The sequence below is a fragment of the Triturus cristatus genome, chromosome 4_1 (assembly GCF_964204655.1).
Source record: "Triturus cristatus chromosome 4_1, aTriCri1.1, whole genome shotgun sequence".
In the NCBI taxonomy this organism is placed as follows: domain Eukaryota; kingdom Metazoa; phylum Chordata; class Amphibia; order Caudata; family Salamandridae; genus Triturus; species Triturus cristatus.
Genome location: NC_140585.1, coordinates 199,648,822 through 199,666,836, shown reverse-complemented (window position 1 = coordinate 199,666,836; position 18,015 = coordinate 199,648,822). Strand labels below are relative to the sequence as shown.

Sequence of the window (18,015 nt, the reverse complement as noted above, 5' to 3'; positions counted from 1 at the left end):
CAGAATTATGCACCAAACTACTCCCTACGGGTAAGTGTGGTTCAGTTTGTGGGTTTCCATTGGAACAAACTGAACCACTCTTATCCGTAGGGAGTAGTTTGGAGCATAATCCTACCCCATAGAATCTCAAAGGTGTCCCTTGTAGCTAGCAGCCTCTTACACAAAATAATGATTATCTGACAAATTAATTAATATAACGGCTGCCGTTTATTTTGAGTTTTATGTTTTTTGTAAAAGTTTGATTTACATGTATGTTTATTAATGGGAGTCAGAGGTCTATCAGTAGGACATGTTTAACGGATGATATGAACATCTAAAAGATTCAATGAGAAGTAAATTAATGCTACAGACTGTTAGACCTGTCAGCCCTTTGGGTGGTCCCTCCTCATCATTATTTATTTTGTCCCACTTCTGCCTCAAACCCTGTTATAATTTTTCCTTTTTGGGAACCACCAGACTTTTTAGTGTTGATGCAGGGTCAGGGAGCCATTTTCCCTACCCCTGGAACTTCTGTCTGAGGGCCTGAGACACAAAATGGTGGCCACCCATTGTCACCTGTGACATCACCAGAACCCACTGGAGGTTTCTAGAACCTTCTGTAACATTCTAGAACCCTGTGACAGTGGGAGGCAGTTTAGAATGTTGGGAGGCCATCTCAGAGTGGCAGTTGGCAACTGACTGGAGAAGAGAGAGGACAGATATAGAAGGAGGTTGGAGTAAGGCAGCAGGGGTGGAAACCAGTGCTTGGAGTGGGGTCCAGAAACCCACCCTTGATGCTAGTCCCTACTGAGCAAGCCCAGCCTAAAGCCCTGTGTGGGATCAAGACCAGAAGAACCATCTTAAAGAACTGAATATTTGGAACAGGCCTTAAAGAAGAAGAACAGCAAGTTCCTGACCTGTTCAGCAGTGTCCTCCTGGAGTCCCGACGTCGAGAAGCCTGGAGACCTGGGGCCTGAGGTAGAGAAGCGGCGCTGACAGAAGGCAGACGTCGTATCCGGAGCCGCCAGAGGTCGAGTGAGGGCGCCGACGGAGGTCGTGGAGAGGCACCGGAGGTCGAGTAGAGTCACCCGAGGTCGAGTGAGGGCGCCGACGGAGGTCGTGGAGAGGCGCCGGAGGTCGAGTCGGGAGTCACCTGAGGTCGAGGTGAGGCGTCGACGGGGGAGTGAAGTCCGCCCACCGGAGTCGCCGGAAACTGAGGTGAAGCGCGCCGGAGGTCGGGAGTGGAGATCGCACTCCGGAGACACCAGGAAGTGGGGAGTCCGAGTCCCTGCGACGCCGGAAGGCGACATCGAGACGAGGCCGCCCAGCGACATCGAGTCGAGACCGCCCAGCGACATCGAGTCGAGACCGCCCAGCGACATCGAGCCGAGGCCGCCCAGCGACATCGAGTCGAGACCGCCCAGCGACATCGATCCGGAGCCGCCTCACGGCGTCGACACGGTGCCGAGCGGAGCCGATCATCGTGAAAAGGGCAGTAAGTGGTAGAGGGGGTGTTTAAGGCCCCGTGGAGCCCTAAAAGACCATTCTAGGGGCTAGAGGGGTGTTAGAACCAGCCTGGGAGTGCCAGGGGTGAACTAAGACTGGTGCAGTGACATCTGTGAGGGGCTGTGTAGTTTGGAGGGCCAGATCTTTAGGTTACCCTTGTTCTGCCTCAGCTTAGGCCCCAGCCTTGACCAATCTAGGTAGGACACCCCCATGCCATCCAAGTGTCCTTAGGTTGTGTATGGGCAAAGTAAGACCAAGTGACCTCATGAAAATGTTTTGAACTGTAACTGTCATTGATTGTTTTACCTTATTTATTGGAGGTGCTTTATTTATTGTCATCCACTAATTTATCCTGCACTATATTTATTGTCTGACTGTATTTATTTGCCATCTGTATTTATTGCACAACTATTTATTCTATGCTTAATGAGGTCCTGAACCTATTTCTTGAAATTCCAAAGTAGCATTATTTATTTGTCCTGCTCTTGTAAGGGAAAATCTTATTGTATTGTATTGTATTTATGTAATGAAACCTGCAACTAAGAGAAAATAAGATAAAGACGTATATATTTTCAACTTGACTTGCATTATTTTTACGGTGTAGTGTCGTTTTTGGAACGGATGAACGCATGGTTATTGTGAGGGTGTGACGTACGCTTAACACGGTGCCTGAACCCCAACCGCTCGAGCCAAGCTACCGTTGTGCTGGAAACCTGGTGACTGCTAACCCGGTTGCCCGGTTTCCAACACAGACCATTTAAATCATAGAATGGCCTGAGTCTAAGTAAAAAGCAGCATTCTAAGTGACGGCTAGGTATGTTGTTGTTTAAAAAAGTTGAAAGCCCTACCTGTGGGCCAAACTCCTTTTCTAAAAAAAAAAACCTTCTAAAAGTGGCATTTTCAAAAATGTAATTTAAAATCTGACTTTACCATTAGTGAGAATGTATTCCAAAGACAGCAAAAATGAACTGGTTACCTCTTCCCATTTGGAACTTACAGCTTATTAAATGTAATAAGGTAAATCTAATGTTATACTGTGGGAGAGGTAGGCCTTGAACTAGTGAAAAATAAATGTAAGAGTTTTCACTACCAGGACATGAAAGACTTAAAAGAACTTGTCCTACTTTTTAAATGCCCTGCACCCTGCCCTCTGAGCTGTCCAGAGACTACCCTGAGTGACATATGTATAAAAAAAGGATGGTTTGGGCCTAGCAAAAAGGTTCATTTAGGTGTTTAAAACTGCACACAGAACCTGCAAAGGCTGGACTGAGACATGTTTATGGGCTACTAAAGTCGGTGACAGAATCAATTTAGGTCCACTAGTAGCATTGAATTAACAGGCCCCGGGCACAAGTAGTGCCACTTTACTAGGGACTTAAAAGTAAATTAAATGTGCCAGTTGGGTATGAGACAATTCTACCAGGTTTTAAGGGGAGAGCACAAGCACATTAGCACTGGTTTGCAATGGTAAAGTGCACAGAGCAATAAAAGCCAACAAAAACAGGTTCAGAAAACAGGAGGGCAAAGGCAAATAAGTCTAGAGATGACCCTGCAGAAAGAAGTCCAAGGACACTATATAAATACCATATATATATATTATCCACTGGCGGTTGCCAGTAGATAGTTATAGTTAGGACCGAGTTCCCATAGGAAATCTGAAAATTCTATTTTGAATAACTTTGGCGCCGGTTGACTTATCTTCATGAAATTTTCAAAACTAATGGGGCGCTCCGCTCAGCTCCTACCCTGAAAGTCTCGGGGTGATTCGTCAAGCGGGGGCTCAGAAAAAAGGGGGGTCCAAAAACGCGTTTTCCCCATGCATTTTCCCATAGGACCTTTAGTCGAAGGTACAGCCCGAACGGCTGAACAGAATTACTTGAAATTTGGCAAAGAGGTAGTCCTCAGGTCAGGGATGTGCCTTTTGCATATATGGTGTCAATCTGTTCAGTAGTTCCTGAAAAAATTGCATAAATATCTATATGTGCGCACCGTGCGCGCACGGTGCCGTGTGCGAGCGTAGTTCTGATTGGTTGTTAGATGTCAGTCAACATTCGAATCGGTCGAAATCAGGAAGTGTCGGACGCCATTTTGTGTGTGGCAGTGAAACAGAAAGGTGGAGAACGTGAAAAGGGGGCAGGGTAGAGAGTTCCTGACCCCCTAGCCTTTGTCAGGGGGTCCCTGAAGGACCCCGAAGGGTGAAAAAAACATTTTATTTTTTTTCAAAAAATCGCGGGGTGCGCGCACGGTGAAAAACCCTTAAAAAAAATAAAACAATTTAAACTGTTTATAAGTTTATAGAAGATATTAACTATGCTGTTCAACTTTATCCAAATTCAAAAAAAAAAGAGCTGAGCCATTCCATATTACAGGATACAGTCAATCTATAACTATATACATAGGTAGTTTATTGTAAAATATAAAAAAAAATATAAAAAATATAATCATACATACATAAATTAGCATTTAAAAAAACCTTACAAATTCACTAAAAAAAACATAGGTTTCATACACGTTATAGTTAGAAATTAGCATTTAAAAAACCTTGCAAATTCACTAAAAAAAACATAGGTTTCACACACGTTATAGTTAGGAATTAGCATTTAAAAAACCTTGCAAATTCACTGAAAAAACATAGGTTTCACACACGTTATAGTTAGGAATTAGCATTTAAAAAACCTTGCAAATTCACTGAAAGAACCATAGGTTTCACACATGTTATAGTTAGCTGGACATTTCACTCGTAAACAACCATTGAAATTTCCCCGTTATAGTTAGGTCAGCTAACTATAACTCGCGCGACCGCAATCCACTGCTGATGAAGTCACATAGTTAGAAATTAGCATTTAAAAAACCTTTGAAATTCACTGAAAAAACCATAGGTTTCAGGGGCGTTCTAGTTAGCTGGACTTTTCACTCGTACAAAACCATTGAAATTTCCCCGTTATAGTTATAGTCATTGGAGATGTCATCAGTGATGTCATGAGTGATGTCACTGACCATGTCATGAGTGATGTAATATGTGACGTCATCAGCAGTGGATTACGGTCGCGCGAGTTCTAGTTAGCTGAACTATTTTCAGTGAATATATATATATACATACACACACAGATGCATGGACGGGGCTGAACCACCTTTGAGAGCGTATGGTGAAGGCTAGACACGGTAAAGAAGTGCATATTGAAAAGTGAGTGTAGGTAGATTGCCCGCAAGGGCAATTAAAAAAAGAGGATGCCAATTTTACCTACATTTGATGCGTTACAAGTAAAAGGTGGCCAAGCTTCACAAGCACTGGGGAAACAAAATGATGAGAGAGCATAGTGTTAGCACAGGGAGTAAAGCAGACCCTGAAAAGAACAGGCAAAGGATTATATGTTTTATGTAACAGTATATACAAATATTGAACACTGAACACACTTTATATATATATATGTACCTGATCCACAAACAAAAGCATCAAAGGCAGCTTCGTGGGGGCATACTTTCTCCACTAAATGTAATAAACAAGAATAAAAACAATGATTAACTGAAATACCTGGGTAGCTTTTCCATCTCAATAATACTGTGTGGTTTCCTCTGCATTCTGTTCACAGGCACTGTGATGCGTTCATACAAGACACAGAGAGGCGCTGGTAGGAACCTACATGTTGACATAAAAATAAGGCAATGCACGCAACTGTAAGCCATGAAAAGCTTTTATTGTGGTCCTAAAGTTCGCCTAACCTCTTTTCCCATTACATTAAATGTCTCTTGGTGTTGGGTGTTATTGAACAATTTACTTACCTTCAGTAACGAAGTATCTGTAAGAGACATATTTAGTTATAAATTCCTTACCTCAGAATTACCCCAGGCGTCAGACTGGATCCAGAGAAATTCTTTGGGAGCAGTACCCCTGCGTGTCAGTAGGTGGCGTTGGCCGACTCCACGTCCGTCGTCGTCATCGTGGTGGTCGCCGGGATGACATCGCGTTGACTACTTAGACGATGCGCCTGCACCCGGACGCCCGTTCTGACACGACTTTCCATGCCAAAAGTGCAGAGCCATGCAAGACACTGACCACTTGTGAACATAACTAGGGCCCTGTAAGGGAGTCCCAATTCCTAGAAGTCAGTTCCCACAAAGGGGAGGATGGGTGGGGCGGTAAGAATCTATAACTACATATGTCTCTTACAGATACATCGTTACCTAAGGGAAGTAACTTATTCATCTGAAAGAGACCGTAGTTATAGATTCCTTACCAATTCAGGCTTGGCAGGCTCCCAGTAAATGAGGCAAAAGCCAAATGGCACACTAAAGAACCGTGTCTCAGTATCTGTTCAGGATGCGAGTCCCCTGTAGAGTCCATAGCCCATGTGCTGTTTTCTTGCCCTGCTTATGCATGTCCAAGATGAAACTGGATTAAGCCCATCTGCCAGCAACTGGGCACGCAGAACTTTCGGGAAGCTCTCCGTATTTTAAAATCCGACACAAGAGCTGTGTTTGTCTGCGTATTTGCTAAGTTCCTCGGCCACACATGGGGTATCAGGTCAAAGAGGCAGGGAGGTCACTCAACATGTAGGAGAGTAGCTACTAGTATCTTAATAGCCTATCCCTCGATGCAGTATATAGGGGATACACCATCACAAACCGTTGCCCAACAACTAGGAGGCATTTATTACTGTACAATTACTACTAAAGCAATTTTGGGCTGTTTTAATATTGTTTACATATATATTTTTTACTCACATCTTTTTAATCCTAGTGATGTTCTGATGGTTATCTTAAATTTTTACTTGTACAAATGATTTTATCTAGTCTGTTGTATGTGACACTCTTGAAGGCATTTTTGCTGAAATAAAGTAATTTGATATTCAAAAATTCCTTACCTTAGAATAGATACCCCAGCAATGCCAACCCTGGTGGTCGGGTCTGTGAACTAAGTTCACACCAGGAAGTACTGGAGAACAGATCAGCAGAAAAAGCAGTCTCTCTGGACTTGGCTGCCCAGGCAGTAATGTTCTGTGAACATGTGCATGGATGATGTCAGATGTCAACCACTGGAACTCCACGTCCCAATGCAGTAGGTGCTGCTGTCGCCCTGGTAGAGTGGGTGGGCAGTCCTACTGGAGGTTCCTTTCTTGCCAAAGAATAGCAGATCTTGATGCAAAGGACAACCCATCGAGAGATGGTATGTTTGTGCACGGCCTGACCTTTCTTGGCACCCACATAACCCACGAAGAGTTGACCGTCCACCCGGAAATTTTTAGTGCGGTCAAGGTAGAAGGACAGCACACGTTTTGGGTCCAGACGGTGGAGTCTCTCCTTCTTCTTGTAGGGTTTGGGGCAGGAAGAAGGTGGACAATGTTATAGTCTGACCTATGTGGGCAGAAAAAAGGGCCTCATACTAAGGACCACTTTGTCCGGATGGACAGCAAGTAAGGGAGGTTTGGAGGACAGAGCCTGAAGCTCACTCACCCTGCGAGCAGAGGTGATGGCAAGCAGGAAAGCAGTCTTTAAAGTAGGAAGATGTAGAGGACAATTATGTTGTGGCTCAAAGAGAGCACACATGAGATAAGTAAGGACAAGATTCAAGTCCCACTGGGGCATTATGAAAGAAGAACGAGGAAAGAGATGAGTAATGCCCTTCAGAAATATATTTAAAATAGGGGACTTGAAAAGAGAAGGCTGATCAGGAAGGTGAAGAAAGGCTGAAATGGCCGAATGATAACCTTTAAGTGTGCCCAGAGCAGAGCCTTGTTGAGTCAAAGAGTGAATAAAGAGGAGAACCCCTGAAAGAGGGGCATAAAGGGAATCCCCAGCCTTTGCTGTGCTCCATGCCTCAAATGTGTTCCATATATAGGCATATACATTTTAGTGGAGGGACACCTGGCTGCCAAGATGACATTACAAACTTCGAGAGGAAGGTTAAAAGCTGTCAACTGTTGCTGCTCAATCGCCACGCAAGGAAGTGGAGGCTGGACAGGTTCGGTGAAGGACCGTCCCCTTCTGCTGCCACAGAAGATCTTCCAAAAGAGGCAGTCTGATCGGAGGATCGATGGTCATGCTCAAGAGGTCAGGGTACCAGACTCTTCGTGCCCTGTCTGGAGCCACAAGAATGACGTGGGCCCGGTCGTGCTTGATCTTCTTCAGCACTCTGGGTAGAAAAATGTTACAGGTGGAAAGGAGTACAGGAGGCTGCAATTCTACTTGTGACGAAAGGAGTCGCCGAGCGAGTGCTGCCTGGGAAACTTCAACACGCAGAACTGCTGACATTGCGCATTCTCTTCGAAGGCGAATAGATCGAAACAAGGCTCTCCCCACTGCTGAAAGAGACCTTGCACCACCTCCGAGCGAAGACGTCATTCGTGATCCATCATGCACCGGCGGCTGAGTTCATCCGCCCTGGCGTTCAGGGAACCTGCCAGGTGTTGAACTACCAGGGATATGCCCCGAGGTTCCAGTCATGTCCAAAGGCGAAGAGCCTCTTGTTGCAGTACACACGGCGGTGGTTTTGTCCATGAACATCTGAAACTACTCTTCCTCTGACAGAAAGAAGGAATGCCTTCAGTGCAAGATGGATCGCCCGGAACTCCAGAAGGTTGACGTGGAGCCTGGACTCCGCCGGAGACTAGAGGCCCCTGTTCTTCGCCTCTCCCATGTGAACTCTGGTTGGGAAATGGGAGAAGGATCTGCCGTTGATCCAATCCTGGTTCGTAAGCCACCACTGCAACTGACGTTCAGTCCCCTCCGAGATCTGGACGACATCGGAAAGCTTTCCCTGATGCTGCACCCACTGGAACTTCAGGTCCCCCTGCAGAGCCCGCCTATGCCATCTAGCATGATCCACCAGCAGGATGCAGGAGGCCATGAGGCCCAGTAGCCTCAGGGTCATTCTCACCGAAATCCGGGATAAAGGTTGAAACATCGGTATCATAGCCAGAATATACCAGACTCGCTGCTCAGGTGGATAAGCCCGACACTGTGCTGTATCCAGAACTGCTACGATTAAAAGAAGCTTCTGAGAGGGAATCAGGTGCGACTTTGGCATGTTTATAGTGAACCCCAGCGAATGCAGGAGGTCTGTCAAAGTCTGCAGGTGGGAGACGACAGCCTAGGGTGAGCTAGCCTTCAGGAGCCAGTTGTCAAGATAGGGGAAGACTGGAACCCCTGAACTGCGCAGATGATCTGCAACTACCACCATCACTTTTGTGAACACCTGAGGGGCGCTGGTAAGGCAAACTGGAAATGCTTGTGGCCTACTGTGAACCGTAGGTAACGCCTGTGGGCAGGCAGGACGGGTCTGACAATAAGGGTCCTGCAAGTCCAACGTTACCATCCAGTTTCCGGGATTGAAGGCAGGGAGGACCTGAGCCAACCTGAGCATTTTGAACTTCTCCCTCGACGGAGGAAACAGTTTAGGGCCCTCAGGTCTAAGATAGGACATAGGCCTTTGTCCTTCTTGGGTACCAGAAAGTAGTGGGAATAGCAACCACAACCTACTTCAGGGACGGGATCCGTTCGATAGCTCCCTTGGCCAAGAGAGCCATTACTTCCTGCCGGGGAAGGGCCAAGTGATCCTCCAACATGCAATGGATTGCGGGTGACATGGAAGGAGGGGTAATCCCGAAGGGAAGGGAGTAGCCCCTTCGTACTATCTGCAAAACCCACCCGCCCGACATGATGGCTTGCCAGTGGGCGAGGTGATGGCAAATTCAGTCACCCACTGGCCTCTGGTGGCCCTGAAAGGTTGGACTAGGAAGGTTTGTAGGCTGCTGCAGGGGGGGTATGTGTGGACTGGCCTTCCTGCTGGCCCCCAGACCCACGTCACTGGGTCCCACGTCCCCAGCCACGCATAGACTGGGTAGCTTGCGTGGCTGTGGCTCGCTTGGGAGGAACGTGGTGGGGCATCTCTTTCGTAGCCATGAAAAGGGTGAAAAGCTGACTGCGTGGGGGGAGAGGTTGCTGCGAGGCCCAAGGATCTGGTCGTAGCCCTAGAATCCTTGAAGCGGTCGAGCACTGAGTCTGCCTCGTCTCCAAACAGGCAACGGCCATCAAAGGGCATGTCCAGAAGGGTGGATTGGATATCTCCTGATAAACCAGACGTCCTCAAGCAGGTGTGGTGCCTCAGGGCTACCGACGTGGAAACCGCTCTGCTCAGTGAGTCGGTGGTATCCAGCCCACATCGATGGTGAACTGTGCTGCGACTCGACCCTCAGCCACTGTGCACGGGTGAGCACAGCCATCTCCAGGCACTGTGGCAGCAGGTGAGCAACCGTATCCCACACTGTATGAGTATAATGGCCCAAGAGGCATGCGGTGTTCACCGACTGCAGCCCTAAGCTGGCGTAAAAAAACATCTCCCCAAGGTTGTCCAGCTTCTTAGATTCCCTATATGAAAATGCAACTTTCGAGGACCAGGCTTGAACCACCAAGCTCTCGGGGAGGGGTATTGGGAGAGGGAAAGTGGGTCGCTCAGGTCCAGGCAGTGGCGTTGGGCAAACATCCTGTCCACAGAAGCCCCTGTGCTGGGCTTGGTCCAAGTGCCCAGAAGGAGGTCGTGAGGACTTCATTAAAAGTCAGCAGGGGCTCCGAAGAAGCCGCTACTGGCTGAAGCACCTCTGTCAGGAGGTTAGTCCTGACTGCCACCGTAGGAAGCTCGAGGTCCAAGGCCTCAGCCGCCCTACACAACACCACATTATAGGAAGCTCCCCTCCTCCACAGTCATGGTAGGGGGAGAGCATGCCAAGGTCTGGGGAGGTATCCAGACCACTGGATTCACCCAACTCCTCTTGCCAGTCTGGCTCTTCAAGCTGGTCAGCTAAAGGGTCAATAGACCCCTCCCAGTCCTCATCTGGCTGCCACTCAGGGCGATAGGGAATGCCAGGAATGAACAGCGGTATAAAAGTACCCTCCGGTGCCGGTACCGACCTCGAACGATGTCAGTCTGGCACCAGGTCCAAGTTGGGGGTGAGGCTGGGGTCGACGCCGGTTGGGGGCACAACCGGGGGCGTCGTCAATGGAATTGACGCCGGGGAAGGTACCCTGAGGTCGACCGGCGTCAATCCGGATCCAGGCCTGGATCCATGGGGGTCATCCTGCGCCAAGGCTGGAGCCGCCGGCATCGAAGGCCCAGGGCCCCCAGCCGAGTCGGTGGGGCCCAAAATTCTAATGCTATGGAGCGCTTCGTAAAATGCACAAAGCTGGGCAGGGGACACTCTGGCTCTGGAAAAGGGAGGGAAGAGCGGAGCCGTCCCAGTGGGCTCTGGAGCCAGAGAGCGATGACGCTCCTGGTCCAGCTTCATGTCGACAGGGAGAAGGCAAAGAGCTTCTTGTGCTTTGACTTAACGGAGGAGTGCGAAGACTTAGAGGACGAGTGGTGGTGACTCTGCGACCCGTCCCGTGACCTTCCTCTTGACCGGGACCTCGAATGATGCGGAGCGGACTGCCGGGCGTCCAAAAGCTTTCGGGACCGCTCCCGCAAAGACTTCAGGTTCATGGCCCGGCAGTCAGAGCACGACTTCAGATCGTGGTCGTGCTCCAGGCACCAAAGACACTTGAGGTGCGGATCAGTGACCGACATCAGCTTGTCAGGAGTCACAGCGGCTTGAATCTGGTCCGATGATGGGACTAGGAGTCGAAGACTCGCAACATCACAAAATATTATGATGGATGGAGTGTTAAAACAGGGGTGGCACAGTGAGCAAAATAACAGTGGATTAAACCAAGATCTCTTGACTGGGGGTGAGTGGCTAAAAGGTTTCAGCACACATTTACTCAGTTACATCATCTTGTTGTGTTTGCTATGTTTACTTTAAGTGGCCAAGGGTATGCCCAGATGTGGGCCCCTTGCTCGCTGTGCTACTGGAATCAAGCTAGCTTGGTTGATGAAGGGTGATACCACAAAACTGGTCCCAAGATGCTGGTTTCCAGTTCAGGGAGGACCTGGCCTGGCAGTTCGAGCTGGGCTGTTCCCATGAAGAGCAGAGTCAACATTAATGTAAACATGTGGTGATCAACTGACGTAAATTAGGCTGTGATAGTTTGTTAAAGAGATTCATGTTGAAAACATTGCTGCAAAGAATCTTCTAAAAACTCAGGTTTTTGACCAATAATTTGGAGATTTATTCCCCCAAGAGATTATAGCCAAACATCACACCGATTTGCTGATTAGCCAGTTCCCAATCCAGATTTCACTCTCAATCAGAGAGATGCATCATGAGAGCCAGCTATAGAAGCAGAGAGCAGCCAGGTCTGAGCATTCTGCAGGTGACCAGGAGAAAAGAGTTTGGGATCAGGCATGAAAATCTTTGCTACTACCACCTCTCCACCTGTTCCACAGATGCTACCTGGAAGGGATGGTCTCAAATTAATGGTTGTTACAGTGGCCTAGCTATTAGATGCCTTAAAGTGTAAGGATAATAGGAGTGTGTGCCATCGCCTTTGAATTGCTCACAATGGTCTTTTGAACTCCTAATGCAATCTCTAACTCCTTGAAAGGGCTCCACTTACAAAAAAAACATGCACATCTTCAACTGGCTGGTGGTTGATGTTTAGAGGACAACAACCTGCCATGGGCCCCAGCAAAGAAGGCACTTTCAATTTCATTATCCACTGAAGTAGCACAGATATGCAGACAGGTAAAACACATCCTCTGTCAATTTTCACATCTCACATAGTGCAACAACCTCAATAAGTCCTGCCAGCAATATCCAGACCGATTAAACAGGTTTCCAACAGCCGTAGGTTGTCTAAAAAAAAAATCTCAATAAAATGCCCAAGCATCTTTCCAGGCAACATCAACAACCTCTACTATACCAAGCAAGCCATAGATTGTTGTTCAGACCTTCCACCAAAATAAATTAGACAAGTCTCCAAATAATGTAGAAGACTTGTTTAGAAATCTTCACCGTTCGGTGTATAAGCACTGGTACTTCCTTTCACAATTGTGCCTCGCACCCCCGACATAAATATATCATAAGAAAAGTGAAAACTTTTATGACATATACACACACACACACACACACACACACAGTGTGCTGTCAATGGATAATAAATAACCAGGAGTTATTTTTTGTCAAGCAGTGCCATAGAAATTACTACGTATATATGTTTTTAGGTGTTTATTCAAACACCAGCTTGATGCCTTGTAAACTCTTTAGAGTGAGGAGTGCATTCTGTGTTTGTTTATAAAAGAAATTCTAGGGACACCAAGTAACAGACTGTGGTACTGCGCCCTTTCCTTCGTGAAAGCAATTTATTATGCTACTGCTGGCATACTTCGAAAACAAAAAAAATAATAGTATCTGCAACGTCAACAGCTCACATTTTGACGAATGAGAGGCCCATTGCATTGCAAATGCTTCTTTTCTAAGCAGCCTTCTGTGTGGCTTCAGCTCTGAAAATGTCACTGCGGCAGGAATCAAAGAACAAACCCTCAATTTGTCGAATCTAGGTTAAAAGGTAAGACAAAGTAAAAGGAAACAAGCAGCGTCGACAGAAGAATCAATAAAAAAAGAAAATAGGAGATAAAGTAGGCATGCTTATTTACACCGCACTTTACCGGTGCTCCTCAGCTGAAAGAAAGGCTGAAAGGAAGTGAGGTATCGGCTGCCAGATGAACGATGGTGGAATGAGCCAATGGTAAGCAGGAGGTGGGAATAAAGTGGTTTTAATGATGACAACAGGTCTTGCAGACCAAGCATGCGCGCTGTAGCTAGACCTGAAAAACTACCACACGCCATGATAAAAGCCTGTACATGGGTTTGGTGGCATGGGGGTTTGTAAACTAAGTTACACTGCATTCCATCATACCAGCAGAAGAAGTAGGAACAAACAAAAAAAGGTAACAAAGCTTGATTGGGATAGAATAGTCCCCCGCGTGGCGACGGAAGCGCACCCCTACCCTGAATGCCCCAGCTGCATGGATATCTAGATCTCTGGTATTCATTTTAAGTTATGGCGGAACACAGATCATGTGTGTGCGCCTTGGCCTGCCTTGCCTTACGGTAATGCGGTCTGGTTGAAGCGGGAAGGACGCACCCAATGCTACCCTGGATTTAAGTGACTCAATCAGGGTGGTGACCGCATACCTATTTTGAGTTCAGTAGAATCAGTAATATGAACAGACCTTTTTACTTGTGTCACTGCAGTGGGACCTACTAGTTATGTAATGTTATGTTAATTACATTTTTGAACCTCAGCGATTACCCGGAGGTGTCCTGGCGGCTAGCTGGATCTCCTATTGGCCGCGATCGGGAGAAGGGAAAAGAGCTAAGTTCTCAGGTGGAACGGCAAATCGTTCCGGGCTTTTGCTGCGCAATAAACAAAGCTTCTGCCACCCTACTGGGCTATTTTTGTGCGTGGCACTAGAACCAGCTTGGACCCCATTGATCGCAATGTTCTTTCCGGGGTATACCAATGGAACTGCCGTTTTAAATAGTCTGGCCCTGTACCTTGGAGTGCTATAAAAACCATGCACAGAGCCTTGAAACGCACTCGACTACTTACGGGAAACCAGTGCAATTTTTTGATTTCCTTAGAAAAAGAGGAAAATCTCGACGTGCCAGTAAGCAGTCTAGCCGCTGCATTCAGCAGCAGTTAGAGTTAGTTCAGGAATCTTTGTTGAAGATTTAGGTAAAGACTGTTACAGTAGTCCAGCCTTGCCATTATAAGAGCCGTGACCACTGTTTGCCGGCTACCCGGAGGCAAAAACGGCAGTATTTTCCTGAGCATTCTCATTACATACATTGTTTTCGATGCCACTGAATTTACTTGGTGACCAAAGGTGAGACTCTCATCCACTATTACGCCCAGGTTTTTAAAGGGACAGGAAAAGTACCCATCGAGTCCGGCCACCAGTTTGGTGTCCAAAAGTTGGTATTATTGCCAAACAATAGGACCTCGGTTTTACCCGTATTAAGTTTTAGGCAGTTCTCTGTCATCCAACTTCCAACTGACAACATACAGTCTTGGAAACGTTCTTCAATTCCCACCTCTTTGCCTGGTACCAGAGATACCACAATTTGGGTATCATTCGCATAAGAGGTGAGGCCAAATCCAAATGTGCTAATAATGGGGGCCAGAGAAGAAAACGTACATATTAAAAAGCGTCGGACTGAGAGAGGACCCCTGTGGAACCCCACAGGGCAGTGCAAAAGGTTTGAACTGGTAATCTCCCAGAGCAACAATTTCTCCTCTATCAGCAAGAAAAGATCTTAAAAGATCCCAAGCTTTCCCATGGATCTCACATGCCTTTAGATGGTCCATCAAGATGTCATGATGGACCGTATCGAAGGCGGCGGACAGATCTAATAAAATCAGAGCTGCCCTGCCACCCCGATCAACGGCATCCCTGATCTCCTCTGTGGCTTTAATGAGTGTGGACTCAGTACTGTGTCCCTCTCTAGAGCCATATTGAGAGGGATCCAGAGCTTGTGTACTTAGCTGTCTGTTCATGATTTTTTCAATCAGTTTTGCTGGGAGTGGGAGCCTAGAAACAGGGCGAAAATTATTTGGATCCTTAGGGTCCAAGCTGGGATTTTTTAGCGTGTAACGTTCCGTGGCTGTGTACTCAAATCATCCTAGGCCTGCAAGGATGGTGTGCAGCACCAGGCAGCATGTGATACTTGTTTGTGAGTACTGGGACAGAGCTTAATACTTGCGTATGTGTGCTGAGTTGCATGTAGATGGTATGCAATACATGGAGGCCTGTGGGTTCCATTTTCGAAGCCCAGAGCCTGCAGTGGCTGAAGAGGTGAGGACTGCAACACCCAGACAGGAGATGTGTATTTGATATGTCTGTGGTGGTTCACACACTAAAAGGAGAGGACTCTTTGATGCAAGGACTGGTCAGTGAAGCCTAGGCTCATTGTCAGAGTCCCACCGGTGCCTGTGGTGGTCTGCTCATAACGCTGCTGCACCTGCCAAAAAGGCTGCTATTTTTTAAAACTGTTGGTATTTTAATGCTTTTAAACCACTTGGAAATTATACCTTTGCACTTGTATGCTGATCGCCGCACTCCTAGCGCCCCCTCACTTCCACTTTGGAGCACTTCCGATTCCATTACGGTCTAGTGTTTCAGGAGAGCCAGCCGCTGCACTGCAGGGCTGAGTCGTGGGTGGGAGGAGTCACTCGCTTAATAGCGACGCTGGAGCAAGTGCGCAGCGTAAGCACGCAGTGGGCGCGCCGCATGTGCGCCTAAGGCAAGCCAGTCTGCGCCAGTCCGCGCCCGATCGGGACCAGGGGCCAGGAACCCTGGCCCCAGTCTCTTGTACTCCATAAAGGAACTTACGCTCCTAACCAAGGCATGAGTCAACTTAATAATAATGTCGCCGTCGCACTGAGGTCTGAAGGGCATCTGAGACCCCAAATAGATACTGGCAGATTAAATCACACAACGTCCCATCATAGGCCGGTACGGCCTGATAGCCCACCGGGACTCAGGCTCGCTACTCTCAACACTGGCTCGCTGGAGAAGCATAATCTTGAGGTGTTCTCGCTCCTTCAAGACGACACCCTGGATATTTTAGGGATCACAGAAACTTGGCTTGAAGAATCATCATCCCCGGACCTAGTAGCCGCCACGCCCCCGAACTATGCAGCACTTTATCACAATCGTCCTGGTAGTTCCAGAGGGGGTGGGGTGGCAATCATGTACAATCGTCAATTAAAGGCTGAGACGGTCTGTGCAGAAAGCATTGAGGGGGCGGATGTGCCAGGGGCCAAGTTTCACTCCTAGTCAACATGTCTAGCTTTTCTGGTAGTTTACCGTCCGCCACCCAGGTTCATCGAGCTTTTCAAAGAACTAGTTAACAATATCCGCTCACGGTACCAATGTATGGTGATGATGGGAGATTTCATCCTGCACTGGGACCAGACCCCCAAAGTCAGTCAGGCCAAACAGCTAGAACTTCGCCAACCAGTGAATGGGCCCACTCACGAGAAAGGCCACACACTTGACCTGGTCTGGTAATCCCTTCCCTTCACCAGTCCCATAACCATTAGCCCCTGCCCCTGTCCCTGAACACCATGTACTCAGGGGCCAGTTCCCACTCTCAAAGCAAGCAGCCAGGCCACCTTTGGAATGTAAAGTGTTGTGGAGCTGGAACAAAATTAGTGCGGATGACCTGGTCACCATACTACATAAATCAGCTAGCTCTGCTCCTACACAGGGAAATCTTGATATAGGAGTGCTACCCTGTCGGCAAGGCTAAAGAACGCCATTGATAGGGTAGCCCCAACACGAAGGGAAAGAATTACGGACAAAGGTAAGGGGGCCCCTTGGTTTAACGATGTTGTAAGAAACCTAAAACAAACTCTCCGCCAGTCAGAGAGAGCCTGGCGGAAAGCTTATGAGCTAGGCACCCGGCTAGAATATAATGCTACGTTTGCAATCTATAAAAAGGCAATTCTCACAAGAAAAGCAGAATTCTACGAAGCCAAAATTACAGCTGCTGACAACACTCAAAAAGAGACCTTTCGGATCTTCAAAGAGCTGAGACCAGACAGGGAACAGAAGCCTTCCTTCTGTTTGATTTCCAGTCTTTCTTTGCAACAAAAGTGAAGGGCCTATTAACGGAAATCCACTCCACCCCCAAGTTCCCGTGTACCTTGGCGCCAGCACCATCCCCCCCATTTTTGACAAACCACTCACCACCTTCCCTATTCCTTATCTCACTTAATAGGGCGAGTGAAGTCAGGGTCACCGGTAGATCCCTGCCCACCTAGGATCTTCAAGGTAGCCTTACCAGGGATAGAAAGAGAGGTTCTCTCGCTTCTTAACCAACCCCTTGCAACAGGGCATGTCCCCTCTAATTTTAAGAAAGTACGTGTTATCCCGCTTCTTAGAAAACCTGGGGCAGACACGAAAAACCTGAAATATTTGAGGCTGATCTCTCAACTCCCTTTCCTGGCAAAAGTGTTGGAACAGCACATGCTAAAATCATTGTCCAACCACATAGAGGACAATCACCTCCTGCAATTCAACCAGGCAGGATTCAGAGCTCATGACAGCACGGAACTGGTGATGCTGTCTGTACTAGATGAACTCAGATTAAGTGCTGACAAGAAAAAGCCATGTGCCCTGGTGTTACTGGACCTATCCGCGGCATTTGACACGGTCAACCATGACCAACTAATGTTGCGGATTTCGGAGCTGGGCATCCAGGACACGGCACTTGCTTGGCTGAGAAGGACCGTTCCCAGAGAATCCAGCTGACCGACCACGTGTCTGACACAGGATTACTTTCTTGTGGGGTACCACAGGATTCGACGCGGTCTCCCTTCCTCTTCAACGCTTACCTCCAACCTCTGATAGCGGCACTGAACCACATGGAGTGTCAAATCTATAAATACGCTGACGATACTCAAATCATCATTCAGATAGAAAATGCCCCGTTTGTCCACCCAAGATTTCAAAACATCCTGAAATTCACTGTTAATTGGATGACTGCCAACTCCCTTAAAATCAATCCTGACAAAACAGAAGTACTGGCCGTCACCTCTGACTGCAACCCCTGGAGGGAACTCTTCTGGCCACAAGAACTTGGCATATAC

The 18,015-nt window shown here is 47.6% G+C and overlaps 1 protein-coding gene across 8 annotated transcripts in view; it reads right to left on the bottom strand.

Moving 5' to 3' along the window:
* Positions 1 to 18,015, bottom strand: part of PNLDC1 (PARN like ribonuclease domain containing exonuclease 1) — a 374,781-nt gene that overhangs the window by 106,634 nt on the left and 250,132 nt on the right. For all 8 annotated transcript variants that reach the window (XR_014980732.1, XM_085650474.1, XM_085650477.1 and 5 more), the window contains 2 exons: positions 4,919 to 4,972; positions 4,731 to 4,773 (listed from right to left, as the gene is read on the bottom strand). Coding sequence is in view for 7 of the 8 variants with exons in the window: in XM_085650474.1 (XP_085506600.1) it covers positions 4,731 to 4,773; positions 4,919 to 4,972 (97 nt within the window). In the remaining variant the exon portion in view is untranslated. The remainder of the gene's footprint in view (positions 1 to 4,730; positions 4,774 to 4,918; positions 4,973 to 18,015) is intronic.